Source organism: Podarcis melisellensis, assembly GCF_964234715.1.
Source record: "Podarcis melisellensis genome assembly, chromosome: 6".
Classification (NCBI taxonomy): Eukaryota; Metazoa; Chordata; class Lepidosauria; order Squamata; family Lacertidae; genus Podarcis; species Podarcis melisellensis.
This window is the reverse complement of record NC_138538.1, coordinates 59,354,880-59,381,129: the sequence shown is the minus strand read 5'-3', so window position 1 is coordinate 59,381,129 and position 26,250 is coordinate 59,354,880. Positions and strand designations below refer to the sequence as shown.

The 26,250-nt window shown below is 43.6% G+C and overlaps 1 protein-coding gene and 1 long non-coding RNA gene across 6 annotated transcripts in view; one reads left to right on the top strand and one right to left on the bottom strand.

The window, feature by feature from the left end:
* NFIA (nuclear factor I A) overlaps positions 1 to 3,374 on the bottom strand; it is a 420,964-nt gene extending 417,590 nt beyond the window's left edge. Inside the window, exon 1 of one of the 5 annotated variants that reach the window (XM_081915818.1) lies at positions 3,157 to 3,374. In XM_081915818.1, the coding sequence (XP_081771944.1) occupies positions 3,157 to 3,252 (96 nt within the window). In that variant the 5' untranslated portion in view covers positions 3,253 to 3,374. The remainder of the gene's footprint in view (positions 1 to 3,156) is intronic. The other 4 variants (XM_081915823.1, XM_081915817.1, XM_081915821.1 and 1 more) reach the window with 4 other exon arrangements.
* LOC309372384 lies at positions 445 to 25,928 on the top strand. Its single transcript, XR_014169486.1, has 2 exons — positions 445 to 819; positions 25,639 to 25,928. It is a non-coding gene; the product is annotated as an uncharacterized lncRNA (long non-coding RNA).
* Positions 25,929 to 26,250: the final 322 nt, after the last annotated feature.

The following is a 26,250-nucleotide window of genomic DNA, read 5'->3' as shown; positions in this document are numbered from 1 at the left end:
AAAAGATTTCTTGCCAGTCATTACAACAAATGTAATTATTCTTAAAATGTACACATGTACTGAGTCTTGCTTACAGTACTATGAAGTGTCTGATGATACTGAACATATCACTTGGCAGCAAGAGCCACCAAAATAATAAAATTACCTACAGTCTGCATTTTACTTAGACCACAACATTGTTCACTCCCATGAAGATGAGACCTAATATATACACCATGGCATCAGTTGTATGTAGATCAATTAATAAGAAAGATGTAATGAGAAGTTTGCATTATAAAGCCAAAATTCATTCATTCTTCTTCTTTTTACACACAGAGTGTTTAGTCCAAAAGTAAAATAAGCTTTTCATCCCCCCACTAGACATCCATTCTAGCAACTATCTAGCTACAAACACACTGTAGACTGGAGTGAAATCATGCCAGGGAGAGGGAGAGCGGCAGAGAGAGAGAGAGTCCGAGCCTAAGAGATTACTGTGCCCACCCTTTCATACAGCCATTTCTTTCATTATAATAGGTCTTTTCATCAAAATGACACAGAACCTTTAAATTTTGGACAGCATACTTCCATACAGTAGAGACGGCAGCCACTTCAAACCGATTCTGAACCTGCTCCCCGAAATAAAACAAACTCGCTCCATTGACACACATAAATTGTTTACGACTCATTAAAAAGCAAAATTGCATATCCCAGTGTTGGCAGCTGAGTCCAAGCGGGTGGAAAGAGGGCATTCACTCATCTCTTTGTATGCTGGCAGTACCAAACTGAAGTTTAGCAGTAGGCAGTAGCCGAGATTTTTTGTGCAGCCAGACGATGCATGAGGTAACTTTCAAAGCTTCCTTTTTTGTCTTTGTATATTAAAATGCATTGTGTAGCTGAGGTTTGATTAAAAGAACTTAACAGATGTGATGAGGTTTGGGGGGCTAAAATATGCTTTATATTACAGAGTGTGCATCAAAACTGCTTACTTTTGTATCAATAATTGAATCCTTGTCTGAAAATGGACATGTCTCTTGTAAAAATCCTTGTATGGTTCATTTCAATGATTTTTTTTAATATAAAAAAATGTCTTTTTCTTGTAGTTCACTAACTTTTAGTGGGTTGATTTTAGCGTCTGTACATTGAGGAAATAAGTTATGTGGCATGTTAAAAGTTTTACAGGAACTTTCTGTAAGGTTTCATCTAAACAACAGCTTGTCTGGTTATGAAGCTTGTTTATTTTCTTGTCAAGTGCATTGCTAAATGTTTCCAGCATTTTATTTTTTTTACATATTATATCCACAACAGTAACACTTCTGCAAAGTAAATGCATTTTCTTTAAAATGAAGCCTTTTAATATATTTTCGAAAGGAGACAATGTTTTAAGATTCCTGGGGAAAATATAAACAGTCCCCCCACCTCACCATAAGAACAAGACAATAAAAACAGGAGCTTTATAAGAGCATAAGTGTGGCATCTAATATATGTACTGAAAAAGAACAGTTTAGGGCTATTCCCTGAAAATAGATTTGCATCAATAATCACATTTCAGTATATAACAAGCTAATCAGTCAAATGAATAGACAATTTCAGAGCATCCAAGAACATCCCTTCTGCATTTTCTGCTGGCAGAAAGTCTAATTGGAAAATCAGTGGTATGAATGAAGCGGTTAGACTTCCTCTATTCTAATTAACCCAAATCGGCATGTAATATTTAGCTAGCAACCACCAGTTAAACCTTTCTAACGAAGAAAAGTTCAAACAAATCTAACAGCCCAAACACCTTTTGATACAAGCAATGAATACCGCCAAGTCGCTGAATGAAATCCTTCCATATTGTACTTTTTTTCAAGTCTTTCAAGTCCACAGGCATCCTAAACTTCTCCGAATGACATCAAAATTGATCTGGGAGATGTTTCCTCTGTGTGTGCGTGTGTGCCTCTGTGTCTAAGCCTCACTGCTCCCACTTACTTGTTTCAGCATATCATACAAAACAATGGCATGATCAGTTTCATTGTAATTCCATTCACCAGTCCTTTTTAAAAACAGAAAACAAAAACAAGCCGTGATATCTATGTGAACTGAAACGGAGGGGTTCACGGTCCAGCTAGGAGCACATAATGCGTGTATTGTCCTGGCAGCAAAAATTCTCTCACTAAAAAAAGAAGAAGAAAAAAACCACGCTTTGCCACAAGAATAATAATTACAGAAAACTTTAAAAAAGAAAGAAGAGAAGAGAAGAGAAAAGAAGAAGCCCTGCTAACAAATTAATCCCTAACGGACAGCACGCTAACGAGGGCAGTAATGATTTGAGGGCTCTCTTCGACACAACAGGGCTTGCATCTTCTGCCACAATGGGCTATTGTGCATCCTCCTAACTCACTGTACCTCTGATAGATTCAAGATGTCAAAGGTTGTCTGGCCCGAGTGACCATGACATGCGAGTTAACTCATTCTGAGAGTGCCTGTCGGAACTTTATTAAAACTTTTAATTGAACCCAAAAGACATTCAAATGGGATCTGTAACACCCAGCTCCAGATCCTAACAGGACAGGAATCTATCAGAACCTTATGAAAGGATAAGTTAGACTAGGTCCTCTTATGGGACATTCATGCCATGATCCATACACAGCAATGCGAGACGGGCAGAAAAACCACCACCAAAGTTTTCCTAGAAATGGCATGTCCTGAAATGTCTCTTGAACTTCCTTAGCCCATTACGTGTTAATATTGCCTGGCAAATATTATAAATCAGCAACTCTAATAATTTGACACAAGCAGCCACATGCTCAATAGGGAAACATAAAAACGAGAATCTGCAATGCCACAGTACAACAAAGCACATCACCAACGAGGACCCAAAGGAGTTGAGGAAAAGTTGTTATTCGAAAAGAAAGCTTTTCAAACTACTTATCCATGTACTTTTATATTTTAAAACAAATAGAACCGAAAGGGGAGGGAGCAATTTTAAATGTAGGGCACATGAACAGTCTCTTGTTACAGAGGAAAAACACACAAGTAGGACAAGTGCAAGGCTACTCCAGTGAAGAGTGTGAAAAAAAAAATCAAATGTTAATTTGATAAATGTGAGGTCTGGGACATTTTGTCAAAGAGGGAGGGAAAGTAGAAAAAGGAAGGGGAGGGAGGAAAAAAAAAAAGGCAGCCGTGCTGCCAACTCACCATCCACCAAGTTCTGGCCGAGATGTCATAGCAGAGCTGCCATTTGATGGATCCGTCGGAGGTTTTCCCTGCCATTATGCTGTCAGCAAGCTTCATCTGATGCTAACTCACGGGAGATAAGACACCTAATTGAGAAAACATTTGCACTGGCATGTTGGGCAACATGTAGCCCAGTCCATACCATATGGAATCATGGGTAAAAAAAAAAAATCTCCTTGACAGTGAACCAATCTCTCACAGACCCAGTGGCAAGGTGAAGTAGGGATGAAAAGTCATCTGCTCCCAGCACTGTCTTCTCCTCTCCCTCTCCCTCTCCTTCTCTCTCTCTCTATTTCCCTCTCCCCTCTCTCTCTTTTTTTTCTAAAGTAAGAACCCACCGCTTAACATCAAAGAGAGGCGGATAAAATTAGGGCTTCATCACTCAGATGATTTTGGTCTGCTAGGTTTTCCCCTTTCCTTTTTCTCTCTCTCCCCCCCAGCTTTAAAAAAAAAAAATGAATAGAGACTTAGTAGGACAAAGGCAGGTAGTGGACTGCGGAGGAAGATCGCCACAGGCTATTAGCCTAAAATTTCTGCTTGACAGATGGAACTGCTTAGAGACTATCATGCAATGTTTTAGGTTCTGCTCTCCCCCCCCCCCCCGAAAAAAGAATTTGCAGTCTGATTCAGTATCTGTTTATCACAGCTACTTTCCCCATACATATGACCAAGAAGAAACAAACTGGAATGAAGGTTTCAGATGTGTGATTTTTTAACATTATGCACACAACATAATCATTTCAGGAAATAAAAGCAAAATGCAGGTCTAAATAGTTTAAAGAAAGAGTTTTATTCTTCAGAAAATTAAAAATGCTCTCATGTAAAAATGAAATCTAAGCTTTGACTTCACCCCTCTGAGTATTATACAGGGGTGTGTATGTGTGTGTGATTGTGTATTTGATAACGTTTCAAAATAATCCATTGGCCTACAAACAGATACCCAGACAAGGCACTTTTGAATTAGACGTTTCCCTTTTAGAGTTTTAAATTTAATTTCGTAGAGTCCTATTTTCCATACGCTGAGTATTCAAAACACCAAGATATCCAAAATCACCACATGCCCGCCATATCTCCACTTCAGGCTACACCACAAAGAAATGGCATGCCATTGACCTGAATTTACAATGAACCATCATAATATCTATCTATCTATCATTCATATAGCTATACATCTATCTCAGTAAAGTCACTTCAGTGAAGGAAATCATTTCATATTTTGTATGTCATCATTTTTGTTACAGCTCACAAATGTTTGCCACTTATATTTGTAGCACCTGCACCACTGATATACATCTCCTGTTCAACAAAAGTCATGCCATAGCACAAAAGTAGAAGACCAATTCTGCGATGTTATGCACCAAGTTGCATAATCTGTGGAACACTTTGAACTAAAATGAAAACTCAACCACATAATTTGTATCCTCTGTTTTTTTGGTTTATTGCCAGCCAATCCTGTTCATGTTTACTTGAAAGGAAGTCCTTCTAAGTTCTATGAGGTGTGTTTCCTAGTAAGTGACACATGTTATTGCCATGAGGCTCACACATATGTATTAATATAAGTACTTTTACCTGTTACTTGTATTCTTGAAGAAGGGATCTGGAAATGCAGGATCCAAACCTACTTTATGAAGATATTTCCTTCAGTGACACATGAATGAACATCTGAACCAACAATAGAGTGTTTCATTTTGCGTGTCAATCAATAGATTTCATTCAAATATTTAATTTTAGGAGATTGGTGGTCATATTTTTCAATGGTTGAAATTTCTCCCCCTTGCTGGAAAATAGTTTTGATAATTTTTGTGGAATAATAAGAGCTTGGTAGCTAAGCTTCATTAAAATGCACTTCATCAGTGTAAAATTGTTCAAAATTGATTTTGAAATGATGGAGAAATATTTTGCCTATTAATAAGAATTCCATAGTTTAGCTTCCTGAAAACGCAGACTTTTCTAACTTTTCCACCTGCATGGTAGTTATTAATTATGGGTTGGAAGTAGTTTTTACTCAGCTGTAACAGCACTGAGGAATTTTGTTATACAATGTGTGTGTGTGTGTGCATGTGCATATCAGGAGATGTCAGATAAGATTTGTATAAATATGCATGGACAGAATAAAATTATATGTGTACGTATACACTTCTGAGTGAGATTTCCTTTTCTTTCTACATGTGGTGTGCGCACAGATAAACGTATTTATGTATATCCTAAATGTACATGCATACAAGTGTGCCCTGCGTGTTCATGCACATTCTTTATTACGGTCCTAAGACCCACAAAAACAGTTTTGAAAGTAAAAATGCAGCAGAGATACAAGGAAAAGATTTCAAGGCAGTCACTATGTTTTGTCCAGAGCATGTTGACTTCTATTTCTTATAACCTCTGAGAGAAATTTTGCCATGGCCAGGGTAATTTTATTTGACTTATCCTCAAGAAGACACTTGAGATAGAAGGTTTCAGAATTTCCAGGTAAATTTACCAATAAATTTACCAATGAATGTGTTTATGTATATCATAAATGTACATGCATACAAGTGTGTAATGATAAAATCATCACATCAGTGGCACAGGTGTTTGACTTGTCCTTAGCATGCTCTCCGTGTTCAGTATCAGCTCCATTTACAGGTGTAGCTTTAGCTAGTGTAGGAAGTCTTAAAGTTGTGCTCAGAATCCAGGAAGAAAATGGATGTTGTTAGCAGTGGCCTTTGTGATGGGTGGCCGAAATATCCATGTCTGTTCACTCTGGCGTCATCAAAAGTACCGTACCTGTTCTTTCTTCTATAGGCTGCTTGGTGCTCTTAAAAACTGTAATGCAAAATATAAAGTAAGATGATTAAGCAACAATCAGCATCTAACCAACATGAGATTGAATTTCATCCTTCCCTGCTTCCCTTTCTTTCACAGGAAACAACTAGCCAGCACTTGTGATAATTAATTGAGTAGCACTGAGCCTACATTGCTTTCTGTCTCTTATTAAAAATGTAGGCGAATAAACGATCAAACCTGCCCCCTCCCCAGTATGTCTATAAGTTGGTGTGATCTTGTATGATTATATATTGACTGATAATGTTTGCAGGAAATTCTTTGTTTTCCACTATGTGGATAGGGTCTTTTGGGCCCAGTATTGATATTATTGGCTCTGTCTTTAACTTAGCTATGAAAAACATGCCAAACACTTGAAGTGATTACAGGAAAAGGATATAGAGTTCATTTTAGCAGTGGAAACAGCATGAAATCACTCCATTCTGGACAGTACAGTAGTCTGATGTAAAGAATCAATGCTGTTGAATAACTGTGTTTTCGATCCAGAACAATTAGGGTGCAGTTAACTTTACCATTTTTCTTTATGATGTGGGTGGCAGCGGATCTTTTCTTGTCGAGCAACTACTCCTTTTCTAAGTGAGCTGTTACTAATAGCCTTGAAAGAAGATTAAATGCAACATGTTAAATATTACAATTATTGTGGAAAACAAAATTATTTAGTGAACATAATGGGGAGCAAATCAAGCATTTAACATGATCCAGGAAATGCTACTCTAAACAATTGCATTTGTTTTATGCATTTCCCCCCTCTTTGATTGCTGACAGATGCCGTTTTGGAAACAAACATCTAAACAGTTTTCCTTCAATCACAGAAAAGGAGGGGGGGAGGAGGAAATAATAAACCCCCACACTAGAGAACGACTACATGTTTTGAATTTAACTCTTGTCAATCACTGTTCTGCAAAACATGACATGTGAATGACACCCATGCAAAACCATATCATTAGAAAGCTAATAAACCACAAAGACATATTCCCTTTAAACCTCAATTTCTGTAAAGTAGGAAAAACTGCTCAGGACTGAGATGATCGTCAACATTCCCACCCACCCACCCCACAAATGTGTAACATTGTACCTGCATATCCAGGTCCCTCTGGCCCCTTTTCGTCTTCCTGATTAACACAGGATTATATGTGTATGACAGTTTTAGCATGCATGTTTACTCAGCAAGATGCTGGATGAAAATTAGAACACATTTGCCTATGGAGATTGTTATGAATGTGGACTACTTCCTATACAAAACACAATGTGTCCGATATTGAAGGCAGGGAAAGAATTAGTGAAGTGTTTACTAAACTTGAGTGGAAATGCCAAAAGACAGTATCTGCAAAGCACATTAAACCCCCTAGATAAATAAAGTTGACTTTCTTAAAATTTACTGCTGGGACCATTGCCTGCTCTATTTTGGTTACTATTCTTTCAAGCACTCCCCTATTTGCCTACTTAGATTTAAGCCTCACGGTCAGAGAGTGTCACTTTTGTGCTCTCAATAAGACTTAAGCACACCTACTGTACATTGCTAAGTGATTATGAAAGTAGTAGCTGTGCTAGCAGTTATAATAAGAAATCAAGCAACCCATACACATCAGAATTACAGAACACGTGTTGAGAGATTGCCCTAAGTTTCCAGCATTCATTCACGTAAAGGATAAAACATCTAGCACGAAATGAAATGTAGGCAGCTCCGTTAAGAGCGTAGGGAGAGCCCTCTTGGACCAGGCCAAAGTTCTGTCTAGTCCAGCATCCAGTTCCAGAGCCAGTGTGGTGTAGCGGTTAAGAGCGGTGGACTCATAATCTGGTGAACCGGGTTCGCATCTCTGCTCCTCCACATGCAGCTGCTAGGTGACCTTGGGCCAGTCACACTTCTTTGAAGTCTCTCAGCCCCGCTCACCTCACAGAGTGTTTGTTGTGGGGGAGGAAGGGAAAGGAGAATGTTAGCCGCTTTGAGACTGCTTTGGGTAGTGATAAAGCAGGATATCAAATCCAAACTCTTCTTCTTCTTCTCTCTAGAAAGCTCACAAAGCAGGACATGAACACAGTAGCCCTTTTCTGCTGTTGTTCCCCAGCAACTGGTGTTCAGAGGCATTCCACCTCTGATCCCAGAGGACACATATAGCCATCATGACGAGAGATGATGCCGAAAATCGAAATTAGGCATTTGGTACTATTTATTTAACTATTTCATTCATTCATTGCTTTCTAGGAAGCATCTCAGCAAGCAATTTCACAATAAAAAACATATAGAAAACAATTGCATCTATAAAAAAAAACAGTCCATGTGGTGTAGTGGTTAGAGTGTATGACTATGACCTGGGAAACCAGAGTGCAACTCCCCACTCAGCCAGCCATGAAGCTCACAGGCAGGGCGCTCTTGGGCAGTCACAGTTTCTTTCCTTGAACAAAAGGCAGGGTATGCATGTAATAAATAAAATAAATGACATCAAACTATTTAAGATTCAATACACATAGCAACTAGGGTAAGAATCTTCACTTTGAAGGCTTGTTGAAAGAGGAATGTTTTCAACAGGCACCCAAAAGACAACAGAGATGGTGCTTGTCTGGTATGTAATGGGAGGCAGTTCGAAAGGACTGATGCCACTAAAGGATCAGTTCTGACATTGTAGGCTATACAGTGGTGCCTCGCAAGACGAAATTAATCCATTCCGTGAGTCTCTTCGTCTTGCGGTTTTTTCGTCTTGCGAAACACGGCTATTAGCAGCTTAGCGGCTTAGCGGCTATTAACGGCTTAGCGGCTTTAAGAAAAAGGAAACGAACTCGCAAGAACTCGCAAGACGATTCGTCTTGCAAAGCAAGCCCATAGGGAAATTCGTCTTGTGGAACGACTCAAAAAACGGAAAACTCTTTCGTCTTGCGCGTTTTTCGTCTTGCGAGGCATTTGTCTTGCAAGGTACCACTGTATCTATGAGGTTCCTCAATGCCCAGATGTACACATTGAGTTAACTAACATTCTTTAATATTTTCACAATTCAGACATAGATTTTTTTATATTGATTTCTGTTTTCTGTGCATACAAATTTGGCACAACTAAACATTCAAACTCAGTCATCTTTGCTTGTGCTCAGATGTTGATTGCTGCAACCTTTTACTTGTTTAACGAACTAGAAATGTCCCATTTGCCATGCATATCCTCATGGAATTACTGTGTTTTCACCCTTTAGTTTTTGGGATGCTGGTGGTACTGTGGGTTAAACTTGCCGATCAGAACGTTGGGGGTTCAAATCCCCACGACGGGGTGAACTCCTGTTGCTCGGTCCCTGCTCCTGCCAACCTAGCAGTTCGAAACCATGTCAAAGTGCAAGTAGATGAATAGGTACCACTCTGGCCGGAAGGTAAACGGTGTTTCCGTGCGCTGCTCTGGTTCGCCAGAAGTGGCTTAGTCATGCTGGCCACATGACCCGGAAAGCTGTATGCCGGCTCCCTTGGCCAATAAAGCGAGATAAGCGCCGCAACCCCAGAGTCGGTTACGGCTGGACCTAATGGTCAGGGGTCCCTTTACCTTTAACCCTTTAGTTTGCTGAGGCAGTCTGTTTAAAAATTTGGATCTGAAATCTTTTAATAACATCATCCTTAAGAAGAGTGGCCTGAGTTCTGCTACGTATCCTCTTGTGTATTTCCGCTGCCTATTCATATGTGTCTGCTTGTGCCACAACCACTTTCCTTTGGTCCCATGTCAACCTAACTGTAAACACAGGGCCCATGAAAGTAGCTAGTCACAAAGAGGGTGATACATGACTCTGTGACACCCATCATGACATTGGGATGCCATATTACACATCACACATTTTTGAGATGCACTCTGTTGATGTGCAAATAATTGTATAAACTACAGTATCCCCAAATAATGGAGAACGCTCACCTTAGGTTGTTACACGATTAGCTAATTATGATTTCTGATGGGATAATTTCACCAGTTACTAACCATTACTAGGAGCCACTGACAAGTTTATGTCCCATGAATTAGCAGGTGATGATCACTGGATTGTCCTGATTATTTTTTTTAAAGCAGTCCCTAGAAAATTACAGCCTGTGGGGAATTCCATATTAATTGTTTGAGTGTGTTTGTGTAGATTCCTAGCATTGTTCTTCAGTGTTCAAGTTTGTAATCTGAGTCTCTAGTAGTGAAATCTTGGAGTAGGGTAGAGATGCACCATTCCTATGTTCCTATTGTCAATGCATGCAGATGAATACAAAATAACCTGTTATTCCACCCATTATGAGTGGAGAGTTCTAAATGATTGTTTCATTCGAGTCAGGAGTCCAGGACACATTAGAGCAAAGCAGAACATGCAATGCACAGCTAATTTCCAAACATGTGAAGTAACCATCTCTGTTCATGTGCAGAGTACAGCACACCAGACTTAATATAATCAGCTTCTGTTATGTCTGAGGTTAGGGAGAATATCTTCTAACTTTGGGGAAGGATGTAGCCAGAAAGCCCAAACTTTTCATTTTTGAAATGAAATGGCAAATTCACAAAACAGCAAGCTCAAAATCATAGTGACAACATTTCCCTCCATTCCTCTGCATTAAAAATATTCTCAATTTAAGCTTGAAGAAGAAGAAGAAGAGTTTGGATTTGATATCCCGCCTTTCACTCCCTTTAAGGAGTCTCAAAGCGGCTAACATTCTCCTTTCCCTTCCTCCCCCACAACAAACACTCTGTGAGGTGAGTGGGGCTGAGAGACTTCAAAGAAGTGTGACTGGCCCAAGGTCACCCAGCAGCTGCATGTGGAGGAGCGGAGACTCGAACCCGGTTCTCCAGATTACAAGACTACCGCTCTTAACCACTACGCCACACTGGCTCTTGAGGAGGGGCATGCTCGAAGCAGACTCACACACCTTTTCTGGAAATCTCAGTGAAGTTCTATGGAATTGAGCATTGCTCAGATCTATATGCCCTGTGCCTCACAGTTGCTGCTGCAGCTTTTAATGGGCAAATGCAGGGAAATTGCTAATATAGAATTTGTTGCAAGACAAATCCATTATTTCTCCTTCCAATTTCCAATTTCAAAGAATAAATAAATACAAACTGATTAAGTAAATATAGATATTTATTATTGAAAGAAACTCAATGTTGCATTCTTTCCTGTATGGTGTGATACCTGAATAAAACAAAAACAACACATCTGCCTGCTATGCAGACAACTCAGTCAGTATATGAAGATGACATGGCTATATTCTTTTCTGCCACTGTCTGCCATAGTTACACATGAAGAGATCCTTCAGTCCTTTGGCCTATGGTACGACTGGATGCACTGAACTGTCCTTCCTGTATTGTCCATCTGCAAATCTTAAAGATACTTCAAGGACCATGTTAGTGCAGGTGATGACATCTAAACAGAAAGGAGCTACTGTACTACCAGGCAGGACCAAACCATGTGCACCAACGATCAGCCACAGATAGTAAAGGTAAAGGTACCCCTGCCCGTACGGGCCAGTCTTGACAGACTCTGGGGTTGTGCGCCCATCTCACTTAAGAGGCCAGGGGCCAGCGCTGTCCGGAGACACTTCCGGGTCACATGGCCAGTGTGACATCGCTGCTCTGGCGAGCCAGAGCTGCACACGGAAACGCCGTTTACCTTCCCGCTGGTAAGCGGTCCCTATTTATCTACTTGCACCCGGAGGTGCTTTCGAACTGCTAGGTTGGCAGGCGCTGGGACCGAGCAGCGGGAGCGCACCCCGCAGCAGGGATTCGAACCGCCGACCTTTCGATCAGCAAGTCCTAGGCGCTGAGGCTTTAACCCACAGCGCCACCTGTGTCAGCCACAGATAGCATCCACCAGATCTTGAGAGGTATTTTTTGAAAAAGATGCTGGAGCACCCAATATCTTTGGAGTCTAAGGCCTTTATATCTTGTGATAATAATAAATAATTAATAATAATAATAATAATAATAATAATAATAATATGCTAGCTGCAAGCACAAACAATGCTTCACACAAAATCAGAGCAAAAGCTTTGACCAGGTTTCCATTCCCCTTTGTGGCAGAGGCCTGCTCAGCACTGGTTTTTGTTTGCTTGTTTCACTATATAGGGTGGAGAGATGGGAATTAGGGTGACATAATCCTCTTCGGTAGCATGGAAGGCAGCTGAGATAAGTTTCTTCTGATCCAGCAGAACAAGCCTAAAGTGACCAAGTCTTCCAGCTTGGAAGGGAAACAAAATCACAATGGGATGAAGCAGTACATTCAACGGTGCATTGCCCGTGGGAGAAAATCCAAGAGAGAGAAAAAATATCCCACCAGCTATTTTTGGATCCTTGCTCAAATTAAAGGCCTATCCAATCACATGTCTTTGGCCTTGTGTTGAATATGCACGCTAGCATTGTGCAACTGAAGACAGGTTTTTCTGATTAGGAAGGAACTATGCTGGTGTAATTGAATCAAACCCCCTGAATTTTCCAAAACTGTGCATGGGCTCCAAGGAAGAGTTCACATCCCAGGTACGTTCTTATTTTGAGCCATGTAAATTTAGAACAATCCATAATTTGCAATGCATTATGGAAACAAGTATTTTCTTCAGTATGATTAATCAATATACCACAGTCCTCAATTATTTTTACTTTCTTTCTTTTTTACTAGCCCAAGTTAAACTTCCTGGGAAGTTTTAGAACAACCCCACTCCTTGCCCAACACGATGCCCAACATGAGCTCCAAACTCTGCGATGTCTTTTATACAGCACATAGTCATAACCTGGCCACCCAAGTAAATACTGAAGATCATAACAGAGAATATAAAATAGGCACGCTGGACATTTATTATATAAATGCAATGGTAAACTACCAAACTGCTTTTCACTATGTTTTTTGTTTTGCTGCATTAGGGCCTCATCTATACTATAGATTGAAAGCAGTATCATGCCACTTTAAACAGTCATGGCTTCCCTCAAAGAATCCTGAGAAATGGGGCATTTAAAGAGTGTTGACAGTTGTTACTAGACCCCTTTTCCCCACATAATGCACATGTCCTGATGCACAGACAAACACAGAAAGTGCTGGTGGTAGAAGCTGAATAGAGATAGGAACAGCACAGAAGAGAGAAGGGGAACTTCTTTCAACTATAGTTTCTCTGGGTCATATTCAGTCCAACGCCCTGCTAAGTGCAGGAACCTTGCAACTGCAGTATTCCTGGAAGATAAAACATAACCTTGAGTGTTAATACATTCAGCAAAGGAGATCCCAGAACCTCCTGAGGAAGTTTATCCCACTGTTGAAAAGCTCTTATCATTAGGAATTTTCCTCAGTTGTTTAGACAAAATGGTGTTACAAAAGTTGGGTGCCACCCCCCCCTCTGCCAGGGGGTTCCAGGTGCTCACCCAGGGTTTGTGCCCCTATGGAGAATTGAAGACACAGTGGAGATTGTCATAGTTTAAGAGATATGGCTTGTTTCACCTATTCACACCTTCAGTCCGCATGGAGGGAGTCCAGATCTTACAGCATGGTCATTTCAAGAGGGACTTGTTCCCCACAGCAGTGCAGCCCTGGAGTCAAAGGCATCTCTCCCAGCCAGCCTTCAGCCAACCTGCCCAAAATGGATCCCAGTCTTTGTTATGATGTCAGGTGGGTGACCCAATTCACTTGTCAAACTTACGAAGATAAATATCTTGGGCTGCCTGGCTGCAAGGTTTCCTCACCTTTGGTTTAGGCAATTGTTTGAACAGGTCTTGCTACTTCTTATCGGGGCACTAAGCTTTTGTTAATGAAGTCAAGGATCGCATTAGTTTTGAAATGATTCGTTTAGGTGCCTTGCAGGAACACCTTTCCTGCTGAGTCTTAGGAGCAAGCTCTCCAGCATTTTTCCTCTCTGAAAATCCTGCTTGCTGTGAACTTATTGAAGAGCACTCCCACTTTTAAATAAATGTCACATTATTTATAACTATGTCATTTTAAATTGCGTGTTGAGTTCCACAGTGCCACCCCCCAAATAATTTCACACTTCACACATCAATTTTGTTTAAGGTTTTTGGCATAGTTTTGGCCACAACTTTTTTATTCAAAATACAAAAATTGTGAGTGGTTGCTTAGGCATTGGTTATGACTATCTGTCCTGGCCCTCAAGGACAGAGCTGGTCCTTCCGGACTCCACCGGAAGCCAGCGTGGGAAACAAGTATTGGATGAGAAGTGAGGCTGGGAAACAGACCCTCGCTTCACACCCTCATGTTCCGGTGGGGCTTGCACGGCCCAAGTCCGGCTCCACGGTCAAGGACGAAAGAATGGCAAGCCCCTGGATTCCTTTAACGGAATTCCCTTTCCGCATCATTTGGAGGGATAGGCACTTACCCCTCCAAGCACCAATTAACCAATGCCTAACCGCCAACCTTACAAGTTGTGACGATTTGCTACGCAGTAGGCAAAAACCAAATGGCACCAGCCAATCAGCCAGATGGCCAAATTCCTACCAGGCCCCCGCACCAAGGCGGACGACCCCATGACAGGCATAGCAAGGTCAAGCAATCAACTTAAATAACAAGCCCCCCTATTAAAGGGAGGGAGGGCGGGTGATCCGATGCAAAACGTCCAAGAAGGACGTCCCTACGTCCGGCACATCTATTTATATCTTCTGACTCCTCCTCCAAATTGGTAATAATCAAAATCCCCCAGCAACCCAATTAACCCTTAAGGCCAGGGTTGCTGACAATTTGCCTAGTCATGGGAGGGCGGCCTGTTCCCCAACCGCAACACGTGCTCTCTGCTAGGGAGAACACGCTTTGCGTGTTGAGTTCCACAGTGCCACCCCCCAAATAATTTCACACTTCACACATCAATTTTGTTTAAGGTTTTTGGCATAGTTTTGGCCACAACTTTTTTATTCAAAATACAAAAATTGTGAGTGGTTGCTTAGGCATTGGTTATGACTATCTGTCCTGGCCCTCAAGGACAGAGCTGGTCCTTCCGGACTCCACCGGAAGCCAGCGTGGGAAACAAGTATTGGATGAGAAGTGAGGCTGGGAAACAGACCCTCGCTTCACACCCTCATGTTCCGGTGGGGCTTGCACGGCCCAAGTCCGGCTCCACGGTCAAGGACGAAAGAATGGCAAGCCCCTGGATTCCTTTAACGGAATTCCCTTTCCGCATCATTTGGAGGGATAGGCACTTACCCCTCCAAGCACCAATTAACCAATGCCTAACCGCCATGGAGCCTCCAGCTCCCCGCCAAACCACTCACTAACCCCACCAAGACCTCAGCTTGGCCATTTCCGCACCTATCCAAGCCTCATTCCCTGAAGCAGAAAGGTGCACGCCATCATCTCGGAAAAAGGATGGCTTCTTAAAAAGAATCGCAGGGTGAGAGATCACCTCACGCACCAAGACCTCAGCTTGGCCACCACTGCACCTATCCAAGCCTCATTCCCTGAAGCAGAAAGGTGCACGCCATCATCTCGGAAAAAGGATGGCTTCTTAAAAAGAATCGCAGGGTGAGAGATCACCTCACGCACCAAGACCTCAGCTTGGCCACCACCGCACCTATCCAAGCCTCATTCCCTGAAGCAGAAAGGTGCACGCCATCATCTCGGAAAAAGGATGGCTTCTTAAAAAGAATCGCAGGGTGAGAGATCACCTCACGCACCAAGACCTCAGCTTGGCCACCACCGCACCTATCCAAGCCTCATTCCCTGAAGCAGAAAGGTGCACGCCATCATCTCGGAAAAAGGATGGCTTCTTAAAAAGAATCGCAGGGTGAGAGATCACCGCACGCACCAAGACCTCAGCTTGGCCACCACCGCACCTATCCAAGCCTCATTCCCTGAAGCAGAAAGGTGCACACCATCATCTCGGAAAAAGGATGGCTTCTTAAAAAGAATCGCAGGGTGAGAGATCACCGCACGCACCAAGACCTCAGCTTGGCCACCACCGCACCTATCCAAGCCTCATTTCCTGAAGCAGAAAGGTGCACGCCATCAGCTCGGAAAAAGGATGGCTTCTTAAAAAAAAAAAAAAAAAAAAAAAAAAAGAATCGCAGGGTGGGAGATCACCTCACCACCCAGCTCAGCAATCCGCACAGCCACAGCCGAATTGATGCGTCTTCTAGCCCTTTCAGTGGCCACTGGGCAACGACTGCCCCTCCACACGCATCGTTGCAAAAGCTGAGACCAAAAAATCTTAGCCGCAGGCACCATTGCCCGCAATGTATCCAAGTCCATCAAAATTGCAGCACGCAGGGAAAAACAGCCCATGTCCACCAGGTCATTCTCTCCCATCTGTATCACAATGGCTGATGGCGGCCCCTCACGGAGCAACTGGCACCGGATCCGTGGCAGGAGCTCCGACCACAGCATTCCACGTCTGGACAACCAGGACAGCTGCACATGGGGAGGAAGGCCAAGACCTGGACCAACACCAGCCTGCCGTGCTGCGACACCAGCCCAATGGATGATGCTGTGCCCCACCATCCACACGCGGACAGGCGCCAGACCTGGTACAACATAAACAGACAAAATACATCATGTTAGCGAACATAGCCTCTGAACGCATTTGATTTCCAGCGGCCCAAATCCTTTATCCTGGCCGCTGACAAACCCCAATAAGCTGCCACCGTGGCAGCCCCAATCCGGAATGAATGGGGAGCATAATCTCCAGCTGTGCCGCCACAGGCCAGAATCGCTTTTCGCATCACTCCTGTAAATTGTTGCCTAGTTAGCGGCAACCCATCCTCATGCCGGAGCAGAGGCCCATCCCCCTGAGTGCGCACAGCCAGATATTTGCCAACGTCTTTTACAGGGCAAGGGCCCGCCTCCCTCGTGGCAGGGAGACGAATGAGCGCACCTTTACCCCTCTGATCCGTCTTAGAATGTCTAACCATGATTCTCAATTCGGCAGGGGATAACTGCACGTCTTGGATGAAGAGGCCCCAAGAGCGACCATCCCTATGGTCTTCCACCACTATTTCACCCACTCTTAACGCACCAAAAAAGGCTATAGAAAAGGCAGCCGAAAATAGACGTGCCTCATACCCCGACCAACACACCACCCGCAGCTTCTTCGCATATTGCTCAGCATGTCAAAAGAGATGGGACGCCTGGATACCGGCCGGGGAGGACACAACCTACCCCAGCCTTCGAGGGCCTTGCGGACAATAAACTTTGCGCAAGGATCCTTATCATAAAATGTTTTGCAGAAAAAGGCAATGGCAGCCGCTTGCATTCTAATTGTCTTAGCTGCCCGCCCCAGCTGAAACAAGTGTGCCAGATACTTTAAGACCTGCGAGGAGGTGGGTGGGGCCCCCCGTATTTTGCTGGCAGACTGACGTATAAACGTCAAAAAATCATCCCAAACTTTTGCATAAGATCGCAGGGTGGAAGGGGAAACCGATGCCGCTACTCCCTGCAAAACTAATTGTTGCCAAGGTTCCAGAGATGATCCGGGAAATATTCCGGAAGTATCCGCGCCTCTGGAACCAGGAGTCTGAATCGCTCCATCTGAAAACGGGACAGAGCATCAGCAATTTCGTTAGACCCCCAGGAATAAAACGAGCAGAAAAACTATATTACAACGCAAGCAATGCAGCACAAAAACTCGCAAGAGGGCCGACACCCGAGGGGAGCGTGATGACAGCTTGGCTAGGACCGTCACCACCGCCTGGTTGTCAGTCCAGAAGCAGACACGTCGGTTCCTGAACTCCTCGACCCACACATGCACTGCCACTGCAATGGGAAAAAACTCGAGAAAAGTAAGGTCCCGCGTAATATCTCCTCCCCTCCATTCAGAAGGCCAACGCTTTGCACACCAACGGCCCTTCCAATAAAGACCAAAGCCCAGCGAACCGGCTGCATCTGAATGCACCTGAAATTATTATGCAAATTTAACGTGTCCTGCTATAATGAGACCCCATTGAATTCCTCCAGGAATTCCAACCACATGGACAGATCAGCCCTCACCTCACTAGAAAGGCGCACCCGATGATGTGGAGCCTTCAAACCTTCTGTAAGACGAGCTAGGCGAGAGCAGAAAGGGCGCCCAGGAGCCACCACTTTACAAGCGAAATTAAGGTGCCCTAATAGCGACTGGAGTTGTCTAAGAGACACCTTCCGCAAAGGTAACACTTCTTCTATAATCTGTCTTAAGGCAACCAGCTTGTCATTCGGCAAGCTAGAAGTTTGAGCCACCGTATCTAAAAGAATACCCAGATAAGTAAGCTGGGTCGATTATAACAGCACGCCCAATCTGCAGCAGGTGGACCAAATACTGCAGGATATGCTCAGAGGATGGGGGCCAATTCATCTGAATGGCCGAGGACTGCCAACTTAAGGCTAAGAAATCCATCCAGGCCTTCCCATAAGAGCTAAAAGCAGAAGGGGAATTGGAAGCTGCTGCTCTCTGTAACTACTAATTGTTGTCAAAATGCCACAGGTGGTCTGGAAAAGTCTGGCAACAGCTGAGTCTGGAGCCCAGGATCTGAAGCGCTTCATCTGAAAATGGGATAGTGTCAGCAACATCATTAGAGGATCCCGTATGATTGCCTCACCACACCGGGCTTGAGGCCATAGCGTTGCACACCATCAGCCCTTGAAATAAAACCAAAGGGCAAAAATCCAGCAGCACCAGCATGAACCTGAAAATCCTTATGCGGGTTCAAGGTATCCTGCCATGCCGAACTACTATTGCATCCATTCAGGAATTGCTACCATCGCCTGATATCTGCCTTCACCACACTTGGTAGGCGTACACAAAGGTAAGGGGACCTCAGGCCGCAGGCAGCCTGGCCTAGTGGGAAGATTAATTAAGTGACCCAGCAAGATCGGATCTGATGAAGCATCACTTGCTACAGAGGAAGTATTACAAAATAACTTCCTTCAAGGCAGACAGCTTCTCCATAGGCAAGTGGTTTGTTTTAGCAACGATATCCACTGGATCCCTAAATAAAATGGGAATAAGGGCAAAAGGTATTGAGCTATTGCTTGCCAGCTTCCAGCCCCCACTTGGGCAGGGGGCATCTTGTGCTGCCATCGTGATATGTAAATTTACAGGGCCGACGCTGGCCAGAACCCCTAAAGAAGTCCTGACAAAGCTGCTGCCGAGCCAGCTTCCTTTTCCGACACACACTCTGCAATGCAACTACACATTCCGTGCAATGCAAGAAACACACTCCGTGCAATGCACACACAAACCCTCCAAGCAAATGCAACTACATACTCCCTACAATGCAAAAAACACGCTCTGTGGAATGCAACTACACACTCTGTGCAATGCACACACTCCGTGCAATGCAAAAAACACCCTCCGTGCAATGCAACTACACCCTCCATGCAATGCACACATTCCGTGAAATGCACACACACCGTGCAATGCAACCGCACCTTCCGTACAATGCAACCGCACCTTCCGTGCAATGCAACAACACACTCTGTGCCACGCAACAACACACTCCGTGCAATGCACACACACCCTCCGTGCAATGCAACTGCAAATCTCTCATGCAATGCAATGCAATTGCAGCCCGTGCAGCGCCGTGCCCTGCAACGCACAGAGCAAACTGCAATGCAGGCACACAAAGGTGCTTTCTCCCACTTGCATATTGCAAACGTGGCGCCCGTTACATCCCTCGCAGTGAGGTAACCACCAAAAGGACCTAAGTGTCCAGGTAGAGCAATGGGGGAGCATGCAGCTACCCCATACAGGGACCAATCCTGCAACCTAGGCATTACCGGCACTATGCGCTGACCCAGTGAAACCAATGCTTCGTGGACATGGGGACACTATTCAGGCCGGAAACACTTCCAGGCCATTGAATTCTAGGGCAAAGCCCTAGGATCACCTGCTAGGCCAGGCATAATTGTTTCCAGTGAAATAGCAGAGTTGAGGTAGCCCACAGCTTGTCCAGGTACCCCTGCTAGCCCTTTTTGAGGGAAGCACCCCTTCAAGAAACCCAAAGTTCTTTTATCACAAATGGGCAGAACTACCCAGCAACAGAATAGCCCAAAAGGAGCAGTTAGTTTTGTTTTGTTATAAAGGTGGCTAAGAGGGGGATATGAACCCTGTCTCCCAGGTCCTAGTCCTACACTTTAGCCACTAAGCCACAATGGCTTGTCTCTAAAATGGCAGTCACCACTAACAGGGCAAAAAAAAAAAAAAAAAAAAAACTTAAAGAAAATAAACTTGCTCAGAAACGGCATAGTTCAAGAGCATATACAGAGTGCTCGTAGTCCTTGGAGGCACAGAGAGCCTCTGCCGCCCTCTGTCTGCCTCAGATATACATTAGCAGCAACTGGGCCTGCAAGCAGATACATTCCTATAGCTAGAATGAGTCACATGTCAGAGACTTAACAATTAACTGCTACCTGTAGCAGACTTAGGCTTGGAAGTTAATGTGCAGGCCGAATAGGCCTCCCAGTTTCTGCTCTTGAGAATCTTAGTCTCATAGCAATATTAAAGGAAACCAAATTAGTGCTCCCACCCAAGGCTAGCTTAAAATTTGGCCAACAGCGCTGCACACACTCAAAATAAAGCCAACCTATGGGGATACCATAAACGCAAGTGATTCCAGCTAAGCTGGGAACAGCCCTGACTAGCCCCACAATTTCAACGAGAGAAATGGGGGAAACCTTTTTTTGCGAAAGAAAGCCCCTAATGGGGGCTCTTTCCCTATTGGGAAAGGCAAGACACGGATACAGGGAGAATCTTCCCACAGGGCAGGGTAAGGGGTGGGGTGGGAAATAGAACAGGAAAAGGGGGGAATTAAATTATTTAAGGGACTAGAGAGGATTAAAAGGAAAGGGGAATTATAGAAATAAAGAAATGTAACCAGACAATGAGAAGATTGTCCAAGTGCTCCATGTGATCCGATGCAAAACGTCCAAGAAGGACGTCCCTACGTCCGGCACATCTATTTATATCTTCTGACTCCTCCTCCAAATTGGTAACAATCAAAATCCCCCAGCAACCCAATTAACCCTTAAGGCCAGGGTTGCTGACAATTTGCCTAGTCATGGGAGGGCGGCCTGTTCCCCAACCGCAACACGTGCTCTCTGCTAGGGAGAACACGCTTTGTGACATTAATAATATTAATACTGTATTCTAAGTTTTAGATTTTATGATTTATGTGGAAATTGTTTTCCATTTGGTTGTATATTTTTTGATGTATATTTTTTGATGATCTATTGTTTATGGCTTTTGTCATGTTGTCATGTTGTAAACCGCCTTGAGCATTGTTTTATTTATGGAAAGGCGGCATACAAATAAAAAATGATGATGATGATGTTAGACCATTTCTCCATCTAGCTTGGTATTGTTGACAATGGCTGGCAGCACCTCCAGAGGTTCCGGCAGGAGTTTTTCTCATCCCTACCTGGGATTGAATCTGGGACCTTTTGCACACAAGCCGTGCACTCTACCACTGAGCTTGCATTTTCCACACTGGCTCCACAGACGGAGAGAGAGGGATGCCCTTTGTTGTTCTCTCTAAGTTTTCTCAGTGGCACGCAGCATAGGCACTGCCACCTGCTGTACTCATCTAGAAAGTGCTCCTAAGCAGCAAGACCTGCTTAGTCAAATAATCAGCTTGGAAACGCCACCGAAACTAAAGCAGTACACAGTTTGCATCTGTGAGTTTGAGGAATTTCCTTGCCCACTGAAGGGTTGTGAAAGTGTGGCGGCAGGATAGAAGATGAAGAGAGGCTTGCAAAACAGGCAAGGTAGACAGAAAGTTGTGTATTTGCACGTGAAACCAACTTTAATTTATTTTTATTTATTACATTTCTATACCGCCCTTCAACCAAGGATCACAGGGCAGTTTTCAAAGCTGCCATTCTCCTCAGTCTCTAAGAACATCCTTGCACACAGACATTAAATAGATAGTTTGATTACTATACCAAGAAAAGCTTTGCCTGCTGGCTTTCTTGCATCAGAGCACAGTCAAAGCAAAGAAAGGTCTTGTGAAATGGGAACAAATACAGAAAGCTGCCTTATATTGAAGAAGACTGTTGGTTTATCCAGTTCAGCAATGCCTGCACTGACTTGCAGTGGCTTTTCAGATGTTCAGACTAGAATCTCTCCCAGTCCTGGCTGGGAGGTGCTGGGGGATTGCCTGGGACCTTCTGCATGCAAAGCAGATGTCCTGCCACAATGCTACGGCCCTTCCTCTTATATGTCGGAAACGGTACCAATACAATACATAGAAGGGAGACTTTTCCTATAAGTGTCACATGGCGAGTTAAGTTTCAACTAGTAAAACTTTCCACAGCATGCAGATGAAGTGCTGGGGAAGTTATCTTTGAGTGCCAGGATGCTGCTAACTGCAGAGCACCAGGACCACTTAAAAAAAAGAAGGTAACTCTAACAGAAATTAGTAGGGATAGGGAAGGTCTAGCCAACATGGTGTCCGGAAGATGTTGCTGGACTGCCATCCCCATCATGCCTGGCAACTGGCCATACAGGCTGGGACTGGAGGGAGCCAAAGTCTGAACACACCTGCAGGATTTCCTATAGTGCAATCAACTTTTTTAAAAAGATCCCTCATCTCACATGCAGCCTGGCAAAAGAGTCTCACAGAGCCAGTCTATATGTGGCTACTTGGCAGTAAGTGCCACTGAGTTCAATGGGAGTTGCTCTCAGGTTAGTATGGCTAGGACTGCAGGCTAAAAAAGTTATGGGGTGGGGGCCTAAGAAGAGAAAAGAAACCACCACGTGCTTAAGTGAGTAAACATAAAAGGTCAAAAACCGGTCACATCCAGTTACTTATCTAACATAAATCTGAATTCAGAAATTCGGTTCAGGCATGGACCCATATAGATATGAAAAGTTGTGCCGCCTTAATTTCTGTGTCTTGCTTTGCAGTGATCTGTACAGGAGTGTTGCTTAGTTCCTGGGAACCCTGCTTACAAGTGACATGTGCAAAGTTTTCCATGCCACACGAGTTCATGCTTAAAATGCTTTTGCTGGGGCCTCTGAAACTTATTAGAATGGCCTGGCTATAGAAGATCCAAACATTGCTTACACTGGTATAGCAGTCTTGAAATTAGTGTAAAAGGGCATTTAATTACGTCTTTAGGTGGCTCAACAATTAAATGTTCTTTAGCAGTTTAGGTTTATCCTCTCCTTCTCTTCCGCCATCTCTCGGTATGGTCCCAATTCAACAAAGCACATATGTGATTACCTCTAAGCAAATGTTTGATTAGAATGGTGTTTTAAGAAGGGCTTTGAGTAACCAAAACCCTAAGTGACAGCCAACTCAATTACAAGCAAAGTGCTACTTCTAATGCCTTAGGGCCCAATCTTTTTCAGGCATAATGTGAGTCGTTTTCTTTTCATCGCTTTGAATCCTTAGTGTGGTGTGCATTAAATCAACTAATGCGCTAGCAGGTCCAAACTCTAAATAAATGTGGTATTGAGGTATAATTAAAAGGGATTCGAGCCGAAAATTGATATAACTTAGTCTTCAAGGACTGTCATTATTTTCCTGGGCTGGGCTCTTATTCCCCTAGCAGACGCACAGGAGGCAAAAATTCAACAGGATGATGCTTCTCAGTAGGCCAATATGCACAACAGGCAGAAATTCAGTGGGCGTGCACCTCTCAGCCTGCTTATGCAGCGATGAGGGAAATGTGCATCTGTTCAAGTTCTGCTTGCCTTGTGGCTGTTAAACAGGCGCAAGAGTCCTCTTTGCCCTCTGAAAGAAAATCAAAAGGTTGCCAGCTGTTTTAGGGAGCTGTCCCTAATGTGTCATATGATGCATGGCTAGAAGACTTTGCATTGTTGGGAACGCTGTAGCAAGATGGCCCAGGTGGCATAGGGCTGTGGGGCTGGCATGCATGCTCTCAAGTCCCTCTCACGCTTCCCCATCTCCATGCCCTCATTGAACACATAATAATACACTGTAACTACTACTATTCTGATCAAAAGGGATTATTTTCAGTGGTGGCTCCCAGTTTGCAGGATGCAAACTGGCGCCATCTCTTCCTGCTTTTAAACAACAGGCAAAAAACATTCCTACCTACCAAGGCTTACACTTTGCAATTGGGAGGGTAGTTAGAGATGTCAGTGGGCTTTGTTGTGCTCGTCCTTTAGACAGGGTAGGTAGACCTTGTCCCTTTTAAATACGTCGGAGGAGGAGTCTTTTAGCTTTTGTTGATTTTATTATTTACTATGTGTATTGCAAAACGTGATGAAGAAGCAAACAATAATTGTTCCCCAAATATGTGGATGGAGACTTGACACACTCACCCTTTGTAACCCACCGTGTGTCAGCGGAGCTGATCATATTTGGATACCTGAGGAAAAAACCTCAAACACTGTGGAGATAAGATGAAATAAAAGCAGAACAATGTGGCACAGGAATGTGGAAAATGCAAATGTTCTGTATAGACGAAGAGAATGAAAGCTGCATGAAATATAACCGGCACATCCTGCAGGGCAGATGTGTCCTAAGGGCACGTGCAGCACATGGGATTGTTCTCAGTGCAACTTGCCTCTGCAAAACACACTTTAAGAGCATTTGCTAATCCCTGGGCAGATCTCTACTAGGCCGCAAAGAGCAGGCTGCAGTAATCACACAACTGGTGTGTGTTGGGTACAAGTCTACACAGAGGAATTTTCTAGGATTCTGTTATGTTCCGGGCTTCTCACAGTTCTTCTTCGTAGAGGACTTCCCCACCCCGCTAGAATCTTCCCAGGAGGAGAATCTTATGGGAGCAGACTTTGGCTCCATTCATACATAATCAGAGTCCAGTGGTTGGCTCAGGGCAAAACTACAAGTGAGGTTGAAGCTACGATTTGGAAACACCACGTGTGCTTTACAAAATGAACTACCAAACATGGGTGGAGATCACACGGTATGGTGTGGAAAGTTTTCCTTCCCCAGCCACAATCTCCTTGACATCCAGCCACCCCTAAGGCACAACTAGCTTTAAGAAAATAAAAATAAAAACACCTCCCATATGTGCAGACAGGAGTTTCCCCACTCTAATATTAAATCCCATGCAGGGTGGGCGTGTGTATGTGTGTGATGAATTTAATAGAGACTGCAGATGTGGAGGGAGACTTAACTTTCACTTCCCCCTATGCAGTGAACTTGATCAGCACCCCTCCCCAGCAGCGCACCTGGATTTTTTTTTTAATGGTCAACACTAGTCACATTGTTAACGGCATGTGTATTTGGGTGCTCGCTGTGGTTGCATTCCACCCCAGTCTCATAACATTTAGAGGCCAAGATCACAATAAATGAGTGAATCACATAGGTGCTGCTTGCAATGATCACTCCCCAACACACACTTCCAATTGTAATTTTTGTTCTCCACATTTCCACATCAGTTTGCATTTTTTCCTTAGAAAAAGTCCCCATGAAAATTCACCATCATTTTAGTGCAAATTTCTCCAAAAATACACCTTTTTTGTATGCAATTTTGCCTAATATACAGATTTTCACAAGCATTTCCCCTCTAATATAACTCATTTTTGAACGCTATTTTCATAATATATATACATGCAGTTACACAAACACGTTACTCTTGCATATTCATTTTTCTCCGCGGTCCTTGGCACTGAAAAATGTGGAGAGGTGCGAGTTCTGAAGGATGGCTGATTTTCCGGTTCGCACCTTGTTTTGGAAAGTGTTGATTCAGTGCGTTTGCTTTGGAATGTGATCTGAATTGAATTTCTCCCCATGTTTAGATGCGTCCTCGGAGACTGGTGGCGGTGCTGCATCCGCCTGATTCCATCCTTTGGACATTATCAGCCTGGCTGGGGATCCAGCTCCTGGGAAGTGGCAGCTCTGCCACACGGAGAGTGTATGAGCTGGGCATGGGACCACAACTTCATCACAGGCCAAAGCTCGATTCCAGAAAGATTAGCCAAGCTGAGGCTCCTGGCCAACAAGAGCAAGCAGACTTGTGGCATGAAAGCCAAGCTCAGGCAGGCAGGCACAGGAACATTCCCTTAGTCAATAAAAACAAAGAATCTTATTTGTAGTCGAGATTCTTAGGGGAGGAGGGAAGAAATAAAAGGAAAAAAATACCAAGGCTGTAATCCAATACACATTTTCCTGGGAGTAAGTCCAATTAAAATCAACAGAGCTTACTTCTGAGAGTTGATATATATATATATATATATAGGATTGCACTGTACATTTACAAAAGCGCTTGCATTTTTTTTTTACCACTTGCTGTTCGGTTTTCTTCCTTGATTGAACTGCAGCAGATGCTAACGCTACCAGCTTCGGGTTTGGCCTGCTTTAGGGCAGGGGTTCCAAACGCAGCATCTTGTTTTTCTGAATGCCACCTTGCT